Source organism: Colius striatus, chromosome 2 (assembly GCF_028858725.1).
Source record: "Colius striatus isolate bColStr4 chromosome 2, bColStr4.1.hap1, whole genome shotgun sequence".
Classification (NCBI taxonomy): Eukaryota; Metazoa; Chordata; class Aves; order Coliiformes; family Coliidae; genus Colius; species Colius striatus.
This window is the reverse complement of record NC_084760.1, coordinates 102,105,519-102,125,380: the sequence shown is the minus strand read 5'-3', so window position 1 is coordinate 102,125,380 and position 19,862 is coordinate 102,105,519. Positions and strand designations below refer to the sequence as shown.

At 38.7% G+C, this 19,862-nt stretch overlaps 1 protein-coding gene across 1 annotated transcript in view; it reads right to left on the bottom strand.

Moving 5' to 3' along the window:
* Positions 1-19,862, bottom strand: part of AGPAT4 (1-acylglycerol-3-phosphate O-acyltransferase 4) — a 77,748-nt gene that overhangs the window by 42,633 nt on the left and 15,253 nt on the right. Inside the window, exon 2 of the mRNA XM_061990231.1 lies at positions 18,312-18,542. Coding sequence (XP_061846215.1) covers positions 18,312-18,489 — 178 coding nt within the window. The 5' untranslated portion in view covers positions 18,490-18,542. The remainder of the gene's footprint in view (positions 1-18,311; positions 18,543-19,862) is intronic.

Genomic DNA, 19,862 nt, shown 5'->3' with positions numbered 1-19,862 from the left:
ATATTCTGAAGCTTCTTGTAAATGATATGCCAGATTAAAAATAACTATCAGCTTTATAAATTCAACAAGATTCATTGTAAAAAGAGTACATTATACTGCTGCTTGAAATGGTATGAATTTACTTCAGTGATACAGGAACTCCTTTCTAGTCCTATTTCCTGTCATTAGAAACAAAAAATGAGATTTTTACAGACTGCCTTAGAGACCAGTGTCTCCACTCTCCCAGCACTGCTTGAAAAACACACTGCAGAGTTAAGCTGCCACAGGCTGCAACGAGCATTCACTGGACAAGAAGGAAACAGGTATCTTGCAGCAATATGCAAAGGCTTCTGTTAAAGCAGGGTAGCACAAGCCAGAAACCTTTCCCAAAGGAGTTCTGAGATAAAAATCACTTTCCAGAGGGCCAGGATCTGAACATTCAAGTATGCATAAAAGTAAACATGAACAAATTTAATAAACATCGTAGTCTTTACTTGTATTATTCAATCACAATTGAGTTCTTTGTCATAACAAATTATTAGCATTTCCTTAATTACTGGGTGATCAACATTGTCCATACTTAGAGGAGTCATATTTTCACTCAGAAGAATAGCTGACATACTCATGTGACTGGTTTTTGTGCCATACACATTGCTTAGATGTACTAATTAGATTACCTAAAGATTAGGGACCTTTTTATCACCTAAGCAAATCTTTCACATGTAATCTACATATTTGGGAAAGAAACCTATTTTCATGTTATTTTTCCCCCTAGTAGCATATGTTCTTACAGTAGTCTTAATTTTTAGATGTATGAAGTTTATCCTCTTTAGTTTCAAATCAAACTCAAATTTGGACAAAGGAGAGAAGGCATTTCAGAACAAAATGGCACAAGAAGAGAGAAAATCCCATTATTTTGGCCATCAACATATTTAATCTACATTTTTAGTTACTGACGAGAAATGACAGGAATTTATCTCAGAGAAAAATAGCTGCTGATGAAATAGCCTACCAGCTGCCAAAGAAAGAAATCTCTAGCAGAAACTGGAAGTAAAGTGAATTTAATTAGGGAAACTGAGCAAAAGCTAATTTAAATCATAAGAAAATCGGCAGTGATTTTAAATAATGCCTCTAGTTACTAAGACTGACATTTCATAGAGGTGTAAACACATAAAAAGAAGGAAATACATCTCTGCAGAACAGCAGAACAAGAAAACTGGGAGTAATGGCATCTGATGTTTCTATACTTTTCTAATAATACTTGTGGCTTGGCTTTTGATTTCAGCTAACTAGCCTACTCTTAAGAAATACCCATATATTACCATAGAATCATAGACATTACCAGAAATAATAAGCTATAAACAATTCATTTTTAGACTTAAGGCAGATAACTTCTACTTCATCTTTCTATGCACAAGATAGTCTATCTGAATTTCAGGACTGGAAAGAAAAAGCTGACTGAGTAACCGTATTATATCATCAGAGTTAATGGTGAATAGTCACAGAACCTCTATCACTTTGAGAACATTGTTCAGAACAAAACCATTACTCATTTTTCACTTGCATTCCATGAATTCCCTGTCTCTGCCTGTAGTCTCACAGCATCTCATCACGTGAGGTCTTGAGAGACAAGAGCTATGTCCCAGTACTTATTTTAGCCTCTTAATCCTTACAGTGACTTTCACAAAGTGTTCTTTAAAGGAACAGTAAGGTCAGACACTACAAGTCGAACAAATGGCTTTCATGAATTAAAAATAAAGTACTACAGATCAAATACACCTATAAAGTATACATAAAGCTGTGACTTTTATACTGGGTATGGTGTGTAACCCCTTAAGCTGAAGTTACCCAAACCGATAAATATGCAAAAAAATTGCCCACTTTTTCCTACCAGAAAATGTAATTCACGTTAGAAATTGTACATTCTGTTAAGACATACACCCAAAGCATACAATATTACATGACAGGTGAGGACACTAGTGTCCTTTAATTCACATTTAGCTGGATTGTGCTTGCATGAATATTTCCTCCAAGGTTAAGTGCAGCAAGTAAGTTAGGGAATGGAACAGTGGGACCTGCTCAGACAGCCTGCAGCTCGTATGCCCTAGCAGGCAAGGATCCAAAGACACCACTAACTTGGCCTAACCTCTCACTGCTCAAACTAAAAGGGTGCCTACAAAAAAAAAAAAAACCAAAACCCAAAAAGCAGTACTGACTTCCTGCTCCATAGTCCCAGTGGCTCAACAGAATGCTGCAGAAACACTGTGGACAGAGCTGTATGTATGTCTGCTGCAACAGCGTTGTACTCTTGGAATTGTTTGTGTTGAATAATTTTACTAGGAAACACAGGTTTAGCTTATTTGGTACATGGCAACCTTGCAAAATCAACAGGCTCCAAGTTATTGCTCTTCTTCCAAGCAGACACCTCTGCCAGTTACAAAAGGCAGGCTGTGCTTCTCTAGTAACTCAAGACATTTTCCTATTCAACACTTCAGAAATTATGAAGAGTAGCAGCCACACATCTGTTTCAAGCAGGTACAGGAGAAACAGTTATTGCTTCTTTTAAAAGGCATGATCTGACTTGTCATAGCAGTAGCAAAATGAAGACCCATCATGCAAACAAGGTATGCATGTATAGTGAATAGAGGGGTATCATAAGATCATATACATAGACATTGTTGATACTTTTTTCAACTTTATCACAAGCATTTCTAGCACAACAGAACTGCTGAAAAAAAAAGGGAAAGAACTTCAAGATTCAAGCAGGGGATACAACACTACATAAAGTATATCATGCATCAGAATTTTCTTTCATGACAAACTGACCAAAACTGTACAGAAATCCCAGAAGACAGCCTACTGCAAGAGTCTGCAATTTCCTTGAACTTAGCTAAATTCTAAATTATCTTTATCACCTTGGTTGCCTGAATTTTCTCAAAATTAAAGGTACACAGGACTCACTGACTTGGATGTTGTTTTTAACAGCTTGCAAGTTGATGGAAACAAAGTTATCCTCTTCCCACCCTCTAAGACATACACACTACTGATTTATACTTTGCTTTAACTCATGCAGGATGACACTTCCTCTTTGCACTACTGCAGTTTTTTAAGATCAACACTTCTCCATGGTCATATGGACTTCTCACAGGACTTCAGCCACTTGAAATTAAGCACAGTAATAGCACCAGGTCTGGTTGCTACACCAGATGCGTCTAGAGCAGACTGCAGAGTTGCAAGGTTGCCAGCTGGCACCGTGCCTGACGTCTTTGAGGTTCTGTGCAGGCCATGTGGATCTTCTCTAAAAGTCTTCCCTAAAAAGCTGGTAAGTTGAAAATCAGTGCAAATAAACACTATTTAGCATTTAAATTTACTGATTTTATTTGAAGGCTTAGACAATAACCTCCTGTGTTAGCAACACTGCTACTTCTGTTTGCAACAGCTCATACCACAACAAAACCATGAAGCAAGGACAGGAAGAGTCTACAGGTACTCTAGACCTCTCTCATTATTTCAAATTACATATTTGAAAACTATGTAATTTTTACCAGTTCAGATATTTCTCCAACTATAATTGCCATACAGCCTGATAGTAGTGGAAGAAGCAGTGTCAGCAAGTTCAGCTGAAAGACCCAAATCACTTAAGACCTTGGTTGCTGTGAGCATCATTCCAATTTTTTTTCTGACTGACAAGGGTGTGACTGAAAAGCTTGTGAAAAAAGCCCACAGGAGTGGAGGACAACATTCCAGCCAGATGACGTGCAAAGGCTTCTCCAACAGCCTGGGTCTGTGGGATGAAGCTCACATGGGGGCTTCCACAAGGAAGAATTTGACCCAGACTCCTAAAAATCCAGATGTTACAGCACAGTAACATCTGTTCTGTGCTCCTTGACACAGAACGGTGGGCCAAGCAAGCAGATCTTGAAGTTCAGAGAGGCAGACTGATTTAAGAACTTTGTGAAAGAGGTACAGAAAGATGCACAGGAGGGAGTAGAGCTGCTTCTACAGAGGTTCCAGATAAAGGGATCAGCGTTAAACCCGAAGAGGAAGTTTCTCTCTGCTCTTAGCCAAGAAAAAAAAAATAGCTAAACAGCAAAGCAAAAATAAATCTAAAAAAAATTCAAAACTCTGTTTAAAAAAAACCAACACTTTGATTTTCAAACCAGAGCTGGCCATTTATTAGAAAAGTCCACACAACTCAGCAAGGAACACGGACAGGAGGCAAGGTCTCATCTAATATCCCTAGCTGGGGGAGACAGAGGGACTCCTAGGCTGGCCACATAGCTCACTGTTATGGCCCACCATTTAGATGTAGAGAGCAAAGGCAGGGCATGCAGTGTACAGAAACAGTCCTCAGGCAAGAGTGCAAGGCAGCATTCTTTTACAGAGCACAGGACACACACAGGCTGCTGAAAGCTGAGCTCACTGATAATTGCACGAAGGTATACTCTACACAGAGGTAGCCTCTGACTGGCAAAGATGATGTTAAAGGAACATTTCCCGAGTATGTCATTGGAACAGTAAAGTGCAAATAAAGCTACTACTTTAAAGTGATAAACTCCTCCTCCCAATACTTACTATTTTGACAACATAATTTCAAGATAAAAATTGCACATTAGAAGAAAGGATGATAAATTATGTAGTTAAAAAATAAACCAACCAACCAAAAAAACCCACACATCCTACCCTCCCTAGCTGCTTCTGTAAACTATAAAAATTAAAGGCAACTTTAGGCTGAAATGAGATTTTTGCATTAGTCGTAATTAAACATTGGTTCTTGAAGACTAATGATCCCCAGAAATTTTTTCCCCCACTTCCTTCTTCCCCTCAAACATACACTGGTATTTACTTCAGTTGGCCAGATCTTCAACTGGCATAAAAATAATTCTCAGCTCCAGTGTATCCACTGTTACACCATGCTGAGCTACACAAAATAGGATTAGACTCATTTAGACAATGCTAAAGTTTTATCTGTGGTTTGATCTTCTTGGCAATCTAACCTCAATGCTTGCTTAGTCATAGAATTAAAACCTGCACCTGTCCATGCATGAACTGACTAATGTAATAAGAGAAACGTTATGGCTGACATTACAAAGCAATAGTTCTGGAGCTTGTTGTGCCTCATCACCATGAACACAAACCATTTCATTTTCTTACAGAATAAAGACAACAAAAACTTTACTGATAAAAAGTGTTTCATCCTTTTTGATGGAGTGTCATCAGTGTCCTCTCAAATGAAACATACCAAATGAGATAACTATAGACAGTTTAATATAGCCAGGCTCACAGTCCTGTAACACAACCAAGCTGTGATTACTTTGGGAACCAACATCAGAATCAGCTTTAATTCAAGATCTTAAATGTACAAGCCTTCAATATATCCTGAAAGTTACAGTATTTCAGGTCCTCACAGGGGTTATGATAGTAACTAAGAACTTGTGGTTAAAACCTGTACATTAAAGACATGCCTCCAGTATTTGAGTCAGCAGCTCCGATCTGGGCACAAGCCCTGCACAGGACCCTTCCACTTACTGCATGTGTACTGGCATACCACCTCACTCCCCAGCCTCTCCCCAGCTCCCATTCCCATATTGCCGTCCCTCTCAAAATGCACACTTGATCATACACACTTGATCATTCAAGTTTGACCAAACAGATTCTCTCTCTCTCTGGGAACATTCACAAAATGTAAACCACACTTTTTCTTCAGGTGAAGAAAAAGTTTTAAGTCTGCATATGTACTCTTGAATCAAGAAGTTTCAACTGATGTTGCCTTCTCTAGTGCAGTCCTTAGCTAAAGGTGCTGAGGAGTATAGAAATAAGTTAATTTCTTTAGCCACCATCCCTTTCCAACTATCTCCATGCTGAAAGTTGAAAGCAATCCTCCCTTCAGAAAAGACAGCTGCACACTTCAAACATTTAATTTCACAGATTTTTTTATGTCTTTTATCCCTACCCAATGTGTGTACAAAACAGCTTCTTCTCTCCAAGCTACACAGCATGTGGAACAAAGCCAGCCTTGCAAGTACAACGGGTTTAACACACATACAGTCTGTATAGTAGTCAGTGTTTTGAAATGCTCTATTCAAACCCTTTGGGGAAATTAATTATTTAACAGCCACATGTCAGAGATATTTCTCTCACATTTGAAGGCTCCTCTTATCCTCCTTCCCTAAGGAATTTAGCAGCACTCCTACATTTCAACACACCAGCAGTTCCTCATGGCAACAGGACCAGTCAGCGCAGATAACAATCAAGCAGGCATTTCCTCCTGTTCCTCTGTCCACCAGAACTGCCCTCAAAAGCCAGCACATGACTCCCTGCTGGAGATCTAATGAGGCACCAAAGGCAACAGCAACAATGACTTTCCAGTTGTAATACCAGAATTCAGTGAAAGTCTCCTTCCAGAAAAACAAGTTGGTCTCATGAGTTTCAGCTACTTTTATTTTTCGTATCTCAAGAAAGACATCCCCCAAAAGTACCTACCTGCAACTAGCACTGCTCATATATGAGAGCAGACAACCTTCCTATTCCTTTTTTGATCACAGAATCATAGAATTGTAGCAGTACATATCAGCTCCCAACTTCCTGATTAATTTTAAGTCACTAAGTCCAGTAATGCAACTCACATGGCTTGGGATGCTCCTAGAACATTGTGTGTCCTTCTGCTCACCTGCATAATAGTCTATTTATCAATGACTATCATTTGCTTTCCACATGAAGAAATTTATCACTTCTGAAATGAACTCCAGTCTTTCCAATTCTCACCTGAGAACTTCATACACCTACAGGAAGCTACAAGCTATTGCCATACAACTAAGGAAATTTAAATCACCTTACAGGAAACTTTGAATTTTAGGCATGAATTAATGCAGATTTCAAGCACCAAGTCACAACCTACAGAGACACAAGGAAGATAAACTACATGGTAAGATTCAATCCAACTAGAAAGTTTCTGAACTCATAACATTTAAAAAAATCACTGAAAATACAGTGTCATACTAAAGGGAAAATGTACTGTAGTCTCAATTTTAAACTCTAGATAGACTAAAAACGTTTAGGAAGTAAACAGGTATATCAGGTAACTTTCTGCTTCTCTGTAGAAGAAGTAGGCAATAAAAGGCAATACATGATCAATAATAAAACTTCAGTTGATATATTTTGGTGGGTAGGGGAACTCATTGATAAAAATTCAGCTGAGGTCAGCTTGCACTCAGTTTTTGAAAATGTAATCCAATCCAGCCAACGAAAGCATTTTTCTGCATACTGCAATGTTAACAACCGTCTCTCTTATCTTCTGTCTTTGTACAAACTGCATTACAAAAGTCTGTCACATAGGCCCTACAGATAAATGGACTGAGTTTAAAGGAAGTAACACAGTCTTTAGTCCTCAGCAAACTGCAGAGTATTAGCACATTGCCCATCTTGAGATGAGATGCCATAAGAGCAAGAGAAAAAGTCTGGAAAATGACAGAGAATTGTATGACTTTGTTTGCTTTCAGAAAAAAAAAAAAAAGAAAAAGAAAAAAATGCAATAAAAGACTCTCCACAATATTCAAGGATGGTGCTCTTTTACAGCAAAAACAAAAAGAAAGGAGCTCCATTACAGCAGCAAAGCTATATTAATGAGAGCCCCTGTCAAAAGTCTCACAGCTGCACATCTCCCATGCTTTCTCAAAAAAACAAAGGCAAGCTTTTCTAGAAGCAACAGCAAGAAATTAAGTCTGTACAATCACTCTCTCTATTTTCCTACCTCACAAACACAGCAGATACATTCATTCATCAAAATCTTTCATTTGTAGTACATATTGATTCTTAGATTTTTTTAACAGAGCCATGTGAGTATCAAGGAGCAGTAAGAAATTTACATATAATAGAAAACCTGTCATGTATTAGGAAGCTCACCTGTTTTTTAACTTTCAAAGAAAATCCCACACTCAGAGATGTAATATGCTGGAGATTCAATTTAGAAACATAGATAAGCAAACTGAAAAATAATCAGACTGAAGTGTACTTCCCTCTTCTTTAACACCATGAGAGAGGAAAAAAAAAGTTAGTTACTGACATTCCAGTGCAATTTACTTGAGTCCAGAAAAAGCACACAGATGTAAAACACAAATAAAAGTGGGCTAACAGAAGAGCAAACCAATCTACACACAAACAACAGCACTGTAATCTCTCTGTGGTTCCTTATTTTGTTTCAAACATTACTTCAGCAAGGACAAAAACAAGTCTGGCTAAAGAGTAACTGTCTGCCCAAACCCAAGCAGATAAAAGAATTGTTTTTCTCTTATTTCTATTTGTTTTCTTAATCAGAGTTAATGGATTTCTCCTTCTGAACATTGTTTTGGAATAAACATATTTAAGCATAGACTACACCAAGATGGATGTAAAGGATATTCAATAATATACGTTTATGTTGCCCAACAAGACCCTGCTACCTTGCAACAGTCTCCAAAGTGAGAAAACAACATAATCCTCACTTAAGAGGCCTTAACCTGAAGGTTGCAACAAATCACAGGAAATAATTACCTAGCCCTGCAGGGGTACCAAACAAATGCACTCAGAAGCTCTTTCTTTTCAACGGTCACCCTGAAAAACCTCAAGGACCTGCTGAAAGTAAATACTGCTTCCTACCAGTCAGACACTAGATACTTTCACTGGACCAACTGCTGAAATTCTCACTGCAAGACAAGCTCAGAAACCTATTCCACAACAGTTTGCTTCTATGGGACCTTAACGCTTTGGGAGAGGTAGACTTTCCCTGTGCACATTGCTTAAAAGGGAGCCAGGGTGAAGATGTAGCCAAGCAACAGCAAATGATGCAAGACACACTTCACCTGACTTGTGTGTTACACCAGTAGATCCATTCCCTGACCAAATATGGGAGAATTTGAAATTCCCTCAGTAGTTCTGTTTATGAAGGTACTGATTTTCCTCAGACAGAGTGTGATTCCTGATAGTTTGTATCTGCTTGTCATTGGTGATGGTGATCAATGAGTTCTCTGCATCTTTGCAGGAAGGGTATACAGGATCAAGAGGCTACCCTTCAGATTTAATGTAATTTTATTAATGATAACCAGGCCTATAGCTAAAATGGGGTTTCAACAAATATGCAATGTCTTTTAAGAAGAATTTGATCTTCTGATCATTACATTCACCCTTAATGAATAAACCGTAGCACCAAACTTGTACAAACATTGACGTCTTCATATTCTGTGCTATGACTTAGATTATTAGATATCATGTTCCTGAGTTGTGGTCAGATGGAAGTAGTACTTCTATACAAACATTCCAGATCTACCCTGGTTCAGGAATCTAGGAAGCTTGCTGGCCAAATCTAATGCTCAATAGAAAGTGCTAAAAATCTTTGTGATGTGAGATGCCAGACACCAAACAGAAAGTGGTTCATCTTCTATTGCTTCCCTGCCACCCTCCTCTCCAGTGTGCAGCCTATCACCATCAACCTTCAAATTAGGAATTCGAGACAAAAATAAAGAGGAAAATGAAGACAAGCAACCTCTACATAGGCTCCAGCAACAACAAAAAAGTATTAGTGGCAGTGAAGATGCTCTTTTCATTACAAATCAAACTAATTGCCTCTCTAGATCTTCACCAGTCTTGTATAGAAAGGATCAGTCTCAAAAGGGTTTTTTCCACATCCTTTTCCCCTGAAAGCAGTCCCTTTCTCCTAAATTAAGAGCTGGACATAACAGACCATATGCCTTTTAGGTTGAATCAGGAACTCTGCTAAAGGTCATGCACAGATGCCATTTAATCACACCTTCATGAACAGAACAGTACCATGCTCAGAGTATGCCTGCAATCACCATACAGCCTGGGGTGATCCACTAAAATTCACTGTCAGTACCTGAACCATTATGAAAACTGGATAAAAACACATGCAAAGCAGCATGAGAGGGACTGAAATGTTGTTAGTTGATAAAGCAAGTAAATGGTAATAGGGAAAATATTGTGGGTTTTGCTAGGCACTGCAGAGGACTTACTCGTAGTGATGAATATAATTCTGCTAACACAATCTGGAAAAAAAGGAGTTCAAGCTGTGATGGATAGAGAACTAGCACATTATCTTACTCTACCAGAAAAATAACAGAGAACCTGCTGCCGTGGTTGGCTCCTTCAGTCTTTCCAAATTAGAGAAGTTCAAGATTTGGTCTCAGTTTGTACAGATAACTAGCTGCACTGCCACAAGTACATGACAGGTTTAAAAGGTTATTAGGAAGCAGGCTGGAGGATGGCATTAATGAATTAGAGTGGATGACACTTTAGATCATTTCTACTCCAATGAAACATCTACATTGTCAAAGCAAAGGAAACTAATGCTTTTTGAGGGCAAAACTCATTTCAGGGCGATAGAGATTTACCTGGTCCCTCTGGAAGGCTTCAAAATGAAAATTAACTGTAAGATAAAACACTATCTACCAGATGGAAACTGTGTATGCTCATGTGGTCACACAGAAGCATACGGGACAGTAATTCAGATAACTCAACAGTAAGATACTGGGGCACATACCCTTATATGATAAGAGAGTACTTAACAAGAGAAATAAAACATTTCAAAATCACATCCACAAGCAAAAACAGCATCATCTCCCTGCTGCCTCTAAAACAAATCCTGACTGTTTTTATGGATGGCATTATACAGTCCATCCCTTTAAGAGTGCAGAGGTTCATATTTCAGTATTAAAGCACACATCCCTAAGTCTACTATTGTTCCCCAGTCCCTAGAAGAAGACTCAGATCCTAAAATAAAGCAAGAGCTGGAAAACACACCAATACAGGCTGCAATGTATTTCATGGCTTGAAATTAACATTTAACCTACTGATGTCTCAGACTTATTTTGTGAAAAACCACTGACACATTTTGCTTACCAATAGACATGTTTTCAGGAGAGGTACAATCCACAGAGCTCTTTGCAAGACTATTGATTATTAGTACATTTTGGGCAAACATTTAGATGGACCCAAGTTTAGATGCATATACTGTTTAAAATTGGAGCACAGTTTCACCTCACATTAATGGAATTTTTTTAATATATTAAAAGGCAGTCCAGCTGTAGAAGCTAATAATATATGGCTAGGGAGTTCATAACTTATCATATGTCATTTTCAACTCAGAGGATTACCTTCTGTTGCCCTTACTTCAATGGCTTCAGTAAATCAGATACTACTTTCTCAGATTTTATTGTCCTTGCTAGCAACAAAAAGTGAGATCACTCCTGTCACTTTGCTCATTTTTCACTAGATCTTTTTTTAATGATGCAGTGCTGAGCATGTTACTTATATGTACTTACATGTACTTACAAAGCATGTTAGGAAACTAAACATTACCACATGATGACATATTTACCCACTTCTCTGCTCCAAGCATAGATAAGCATATCTTATATTTAACAAAATCTATCACCCACAATATATCCCTATGAGTTTATTTTTTCAGACCAAAAGAATCAAAAGATTCAATGATACTCATAATTCTAACAAAAGCTGATTTTAAAGTTAATAATCTGTGCTATTGTACACGGCTAAATGATCCAACACAAATAACTGGAATGTACACAGTAGGAGACTCTCTTCAATCTCACAGGTAAACCCCCTACTTCACATTTGCAGGGAACATGGGAGGAAATCTAAGACTACATTACAGAAAAAAGGTATGGTAATGGTTTGCCTAGAGATACCAAAGGTAGCCTGAGTGCTGGGAATAAAATTGTCACAGCAGCATGGAGCTCAACACAGGCTGCAACAAGCATCTCACTGCCTGAGTAGGTGCTTGGGCACCTGCCTACTCAGATCTCCATGCCCTCTAGTAGCAGAGTTTAACTATCCTGCCCTCAGTAGCAGTTAAAACTAACAGGAATCTTTCCTAAGTACACTCTTATTTCTACAGTCATCCCCGTGGCATGGCCTGAGAGAAAAGGTGGCAGCTTAGGTGATGGTCTACCTCTCCAAAGGTTCAAATGACCATTCTTTCTTTGCATGACTATCAAATCTGGCCTCTAATTTTTCCTTAGTATTTGTTGTAAACTTTTCATAGTCTTTACCAATGGTTTCACATGGATGTGGCACCAAGATTTTAAAGGTTTATAAGGACAAGTAGCAATTGAGAAAGTCATTTTGTGCACATTAGTCAACACTGAAATCAGGCTAAGAAAGCAGTCCTAAAGTGCCCTATGAAACCTCTTTGCTATGTCTACATTGACAAGCATAACTCAGATTGCTTTATGGAACAAACATTACAGGATTACATTAAGGACACTGGCATACCTTGAACATCAGTAGACTGCTTCCTTTGCAGTATAAGACAGCAGTAAAGGGAAGGGGACGGAGAAGAAAGACCTTTCGCTCCAGGGCCCTCTTCCTTCCCACCTCTCTCAACTGCACAAGAGGAAACAATTCACCTCACTGCAACAACATCACTTCATTACAAACAATAGGCAAAATGTCCACGGGCTCCTCAGAACTCCAAGTGGGTAGTGGGCTGCATGCAGGGAAAAAAAAATCACCTTGAGGACTAACATGACCCTGATACTACCACAGTGCCTTATTCAGATGCTCAGTTCTTGTATTGCAAAGCATATAGTTGTAACAGCAAACCAAGATGATGAACCTGGAGCAGGTCTCAAATTACTTTGGTTTTGTTTCTAAAGCTCAGTCATAAGAAGAATCAGTTTCCATCTTGTTTTTGTTGCAGTCAATGAGCAGGCATCAGGGTGCCTCTTCCTATGCAAAGAACGGCCTTTCCCTCAGAGAGATTTACAAACCGCAGCCTAGATAAAAATGTAACTTTACCCAGAAGTGTAATAACACCCTTTTCATGGCACAACAATAGGTATTAGTACTACTATAATTTATTTATGAAGGCAGATTAGAAGCTAGGTCAATTGTTTTTAAAGCCCTTATGCATCTCATAGAAGTACAACATGCTTGTTAATGCTGAGACTGAGTCTGTCTGTAAACGGTGTTAAATGGGAGCCTTGTTGCATCATTCCGGTTTAGAGTCTGTTTTAAAGAAAATTATTACTTTTAAAATTAGAAGTCAGACTCTATATTAGACAGAGTCCAATTTTCTCACTCTGTGCTGCCACTTCAAAATATCAAGAGTTCTAGCAAAGCTCTTTACTGACATGTAACTAGAAGACACCTCTGCTGAACAGTTAGTTATCCTTAGATCCTAATGTAGCAACGATGGATGGCTTTACAGATCTACAGTAAATGAAATAAGGCAGAAGCTGAGAAATGCTCCAGGTTCTGCTGTGAAATGTTTAATGTGTTTTCTGGAATCATTGTAAAAGTTTTTTTGTAAACTATTTTTTCTGTCCACACTGTTGCCAGATCTTTTGTTTATGCAAAGTCCACCTTGTGCAGAGTCAGTAGAGGTACCAGTTTGCCACTCATCTTTGGAGCACAAGGTAGATCTCAGCACAAGGTAAAGCTAAACTTCCTCCAACACAGCAGCAGCAAGAGGACAAGTTATCAAACACTGCTTCACTCACAAGCAAACACCTTCCCAAGTAAATACAGTCAGCAACACTACAGAAGCCATTCGTCCTGTAAATCTATGTACAATTCTTACAGTCTTGGCACATGGCAGAGTTATGTCCCAAACAGCCTGCAGGAGCCCAGTAGGCTCTGCTCAACCCAGGGTAGCCCTGCACCCACCTACCAAGCACAAATTAGTTCAGCAAGAAGGACTACTTTCCCATTGCCCAAACAAGCTATGCAGCCATATGGATGCATGGCACTAATACCCAAGACAACTTGTTCCCTATATGTGTTTGGCCAGCTTTACAAGGTAGTGCAGAAAAGCCATACATAACCTTTGTGGTGGTTTGCTGTCCTCACATAAAGGGGTAAGAGGCAGATGTATTCTCACCTCTTCTAATTCACACACAAACAGCATCCATGAGAATTGTGATGTATCCCAACAATCTTTTTTTGTCATACATCTTGTATCTCAGTCTTCTGGAAAAGGAGACTGAGGGCAAGATGTCCCTAAACTATTAAAAAATAAAACATAAGATTGACTGTTTGCCTAAGCTTTGTTCTAATGCCATCTTCCAAGCACTTATTTTTCAATTTTTTGTTGTTAACACCTTGTTGGGGTTCACAGTGTTCAATTTCCTTATGAGTCTGTGGAGTTCAGTATTAGGGAGAGTCTATCACAGTTGGCATTTAACAAAATGGGGTCAACAGGCAGCCAAACCAGTCAGTGAATATATACCTGAGAGACAGAAAATATTTTAGAAGCCCAGAGGCTTTGGATTGTTGTTTGAGGGGTTTTTTTTAATTTGTTTCTTTAAACTTAAACCACAACAGAGGCTGTGTAACTCTTACCAGTCTTTTAGCTTGTTTCAAAAACAACACTGACAAAAGTCTGCTCTTTTCAAGCTGAACATCCACTCTCTGCAACAAACACTTTAGTAAATGTAGAGATACACGGAGGAGGGAGGATGTGAACTAACCATTATCCAATTCAAATTTCATTAAAAGTGATGGCAGAATATCAGAGACAGTACCTTTTTTGTTTGCATCACTATCATTACAAAGTTCTCCCTAATGCTAGTTCATATTGAAGCAGGTCAGTAGAGAAGCTAAACTCACCCTATTTGACCAATTGAACATTCACAGTTGCTTTGAAGAAAGACAACAACTTCTCAAGACCAATTACTGAAGGTAACTTGGTGTGTGTCATTACACCTGCTTTGCTGCATTAAAAGGAAGTTGTTGCTCTAGTTAATCCTTTCCATTGTAAATCCAAATTGGAAACAAGGTTTTGACCTCTTCTCTAAGTTGCACTGATGAGGTGAAATTTGAAGTCGATGGCTTTAGCGTGCTGGGTTGTCAGCAGTTGCAGGGAGAAGCTGTAGTGCTGTTGACATAATCACAGTAGAGTAGTAGCTCACACAGCTGCATGTCCTCAACTACCAAACCACAGTTACTCCATACAGCCATTTTATGGTATGAAGCTGATAAAGTGTCTAGAGCACAACTCTTGTAGAGAGAGAAGTAAGGCTTCCCCAAGTCTGCTTTTTTTCTGGCTAAGCAACCCCAGTTCCTTCATCAGCTCCTCACAACTACCTTAATGGTGGTTATGGCAAGTGGGTGTTGGTCTCTCCTTTAGTTGTGTGGTTAAACCATCACAACTAGAAAGGAGGTAGTAAGGGTAGCAAAAAGGTAGAAGAAAACTCCACCACTAATTGAAATACAAAAAAACGCAAAACTTACCCAGAGTATAGTGTCAAAGATGAAACATTTTCCCACGATTTTATGGAATTATTTATCTCTACAATTGACATTGAATAGAAACTGACTCAACCTGCAAGATCTAAAGGCAGGCTCTGTTCTCAATTCATTCTTAAATTAAAACATGCTCACTCTATTTCCCTTTGTTTGACTTAGTGACTCAGGCTGTACCAGCCACTCAAAGCAACATGATGCTTGTGACCATTGTGAAGCACAGGCCTCTATATACACTCTCCAAAGCTAAGCTTCATCACCTCAAACTGTAGGCAGTTTCCATGACTTTCATCAGACCCATAGAGACCCGACTTATTTATTATTAGTAAGCACATTGATGGCTCCAAAAAAGGGGAGGACCACATTCATTTACACAATGCACTACTACAAAAACACATCAATTTTGATTAATTACTGTATTCTTCAGTTCTTCCAAATATGTTTTTAATCATCATTTTCACCTTTTCAAATATCACTGAGAGACAGATGACTCATGTCAAATACTAGACTGCTCTGTTGTAAAGCTAGAATAACTGTCTTTAACTTAAAGATAGTTTGTTCTGAGCATGACTGGGCAAAAATTTCATAACACAACCTTTTCCAGTGGCATAAACACCAAAGACTAGATCAGCAGCCCCGAATACAAAGCCATTTGACCAATCAAGGGTAAGCATGTAAAATTACTCGCTTTTACACAGGGAGCGGCTCCCAGAATCACAGAATTGCAGGGGTTGGAAGGGACCTTTAGAGATCATCTAGTCCAACTCCCCTGCAGAAGCAGGTTCACCTAGATCAGGTCGCATAGGAAAATGTCCAGGCGGGTCTTGAAGACCTCCAAGGAAGGAGACTCCACAACCTCTCTGGGCAGCCTGTGCCAGGGCTCCCTCACCCTCACAGTGAAATAGTTTTTTCTTATATTTAAGTGGAACTTTTTGTGTTCCAGCTTCATCTCATTACCCCTTGTCCTGTTGCTAGCTACTATAGAAAAAAAGGGATGTCCCAACCTCCTGACACCCACCCTTTAGATATTTGTAAATGTTAATAAGATCTCCCCTCAGTCTCCTCTTCTCAAGACTAAACAACCCCAGTTCCTGAAGCCTTTCCTCATATGAAAGATGTTCCAGTCCCCTGATCATCTTGGTGGCCTTGCGCTGGACTCTCTCCAGAAGTTCTCTGTCAGTCTTGAGCTGAGGGGCCCAGAACCGAACACAGTACTCCAGATGAGGCCTCACCAGGGCAGAGTAGAGGAAGAGAAGAACCTCCCTTGTATAGATGAGGCTAGATTGAGTGCTGCTAAAGGCATCATTCTGAACATTCTAGAGTCACTGATTTCTCTGTGCTAAGTAGTCAAAAGGAAGAATGGGAAAACAGGTATTGCATGAAAAATAACAATAATAATATACCTACATAAATCTGTATACAGCTGTACAGCATCTTCTAGATTCCATGGCTTCACACATATACCAGGCAAAAGGGGAAAACTCGGCCATATTCACACCACTGTTTGTACATAGAAATGAATAGTACTTGCAAACTCCCTACTTCAGGGACATACACATAGCAAAAATTAATTTTTCAACATCCTCTTCATTACAGAAATCATAAAACATGACCCAAAATTTATTTTGGCCTATGCATGCTATATGAAATTTAAGTCAAAAGTATGTTTAATAAATGTCCATCAAGAGTCACTGACAAGAGAAATAATCCTAGTGGCCTCCAAGCTAAGGCATGCGGTAGATTTCTCCCTCAAGCAGTTCATTATGAATATTAACAGTGCTTTCCTGGTTCAGATAGCAGAACAAAAGACCTAAAGGAAACCATTTTGCTGCATTTCTGCAACACAGTTTTTAGACATGATTTTGGAGGGCTGTTTCCCCTGGTACAAAACCATCCATAACTCACTCGGCATTGACAGTGACATCACACTCAACCTTCACACTTTGCAACAGTTACATTTTTTTTAGAAAGTACTTCTGAGTTTCAGAAAGGGCCAGGGAAACCTCTCTGGAGGGTGGATACATTTAACAGCACACTCCCTGCCACTGAACACAGGCACATTGCTGCATTTTTTTAACAGCTTCTGTGGAGAATGCTCTCTCCTGCAAGATAAGAGCAATTATGTGAAAGAAGTTATATTGCAATAAATCCGTGCCCTTTAAAAAATATATATATTATATATATATATATATATACAGAGAGAGAGAGAGAGAGAGAGATACATATAAGCAGACTGCTAATATTAAAAAAAAAAAAACCCCTACACATGCTCTGATAATCGACTTTTGACAGATGGAGATTCTACAAACCTCCTCCTAACAAAGAAGAAATTAATGGATACAGGTCTCATTCCTTCCACTGGAATTACCTGTTTAGTCAAATGTCAGTGAAATGTCATGTCTCCTAGCAGTTACAGAGATCTGGTCTTTCTACAGGTAATATCCTGAGTATTTTTAACTGCTCTTCTTTCAATGCTTATGGGCTACATGCTTCATTCTCCATTCTAACTACACACAAATACTGAATAAATACAGATGTATCAATGTCTGAAATGCCCATTCAAAGAAACAACAGTTTACAACTGGTTTAAGAAAGAAGTACATGAAATCAAAGACTTTTCCTTTTTTTACTGTTATTTCCCAGTCTTGAACAGTATTTGCACATGAAACATTTTTTATCATGATGATAAACAAAATCATTCATGGTAAAAAGATTGAAAACGTTATTGGAAGCGGCCTGTTAACACTGTAAGGCTACAGATAATGCATCTCAGCAAGTTCAGTTATTATTTGGTCGTTTCTCATTTGGCTTAATGGAACATGATGGATAGCCAAACGTGAGGCATTCTTTCTTCAATATCCTGAGTCAAGCAAGCATCCCAATATAAAAGAGCAAAACATTTCAGAAGAATAGGAAATATCAACAAAGTGTAAACCTCTTCACACAAATGCACGTGCTGTACGAAGCGGTAATGACCTTTATATAGGTTACTTTTAAATCTGTTTCAGAACTTTTATACCAGTACCCACAAGACAAAATATGAAAATACTTTAAAAAACAAAATGAAATCTTACGGCTTGAAATGCAGTAAGCCAGTCTGCAGTTGATCCTCCTGAACAGTTGCTTGTTGATTGGCCAAATTATAAGTGTAAAGAGTTGAATGAAGTTAATGATCAGTCCTGACACTATAAATATGTAGCAGATCAGAAGGTGGCAAATGAATTGAGACTTGAGAAAGCCAACGATGTCCATGATTTGCTGAGAAAGCAAGAGTGAACCTTCAGACCCAAAATTCAGAAGACAACCTGCAAAACCAAACAGTATCAAAAGTTACAGAGTGCATTTATTTCTAGAAACAGACTATTAATACAGACTTCCCATTTTACAATTAAGTACACTAAAATTAAAGTTAATTCATTGCAGAAAAAGGCCAACATTTGCAAAAGTGAGCATGGAAACAGAACATTGTATTTCTGAAATCAATTTACATTTGGTTTTGAAAACAAGTTTCCACATTTTGGTCCTGATTCTGCAAAACTCGTGATTATATGACTCCATTCCATGGTCTACATGGTCTTTTTTGATAAAATACGAGCAAAACAATCCATTTATATTTTGATTTGAAGCATCTGTACTTCATGAGACGTAACGCTATGGCCTCTGCTATCTTAAAGAACAGCTCCAAAGTAAATACTTTAGAACTTTGTGTTAGAAGTTGTGCATTCCTCCCCAGGCTATGCTAGCCATGCTCCCCAGTCAAGAGGTAACAGCAGCTCTCCTTAATTCTAGCTTTACTGGCTTGTTCCCGTCACACTCAAACATCAGCTACCTTTGGCAAGAGAATAAAAGCTCAGCTATGCAAAATACACACAATTTGTACAGTTATTCCTTAACACTGTATTTCTGTCAGTTATAGTCCATAAGCCTAGAAAGGAAACATCAATAAAAGTACTAACCCATGACCCAGCAGTGTTTCCCGGGGCGGGGGGGGGGAATCAACTCTTTAGTTACTTAAGAAAGGTTTGTATCATTTTGGAAAAGACCAGTCCAACCTTAGCAGCGTAGCATTCACTGAAAGTGTCCTCTGCCAAGTACCCTGGCCCACCAACTCCTATACTAACCTTCCTCCACCATCACTCCCACCATTGCTACTCTTATTTGTTACGAGAAAAAAAAATAAATCATGATTTCTCTGTAATCAATACTCCAACATTTTTAACACAGTGAAGCAGGAGGTGCTGCCATCCTGTTATAATTCCCACGGTTTCTCCCTCCAAGGTGTAGGAGAGTTTGCCCAAGGAGGAAGCCCTGAGAGTATTTCTCAATGTGCCAGTCATTGGCAATAACAAAACAGCAGCTGTCAGCATCCCACAGAATTGATTAAAAAAAAATCTTTATGCCTATCCTCTTAGACTGTATGAGACCCCATTATTTAAGGCACTGATTCTAGATCAGTGTCCTCAAATATTTGTTTTACTGCCCTTGCTGACTATGCTTACCACAGCAAAAAGCACTCACAAGAACTGCTCTAAAGCAATAGGAAGTTATTTAGTCAGGTTTCCAACCACAAGGAAGATAAAGAAAAATTTAAGAAAGAGAACCTGTATTGTTGTGTAATTTATATA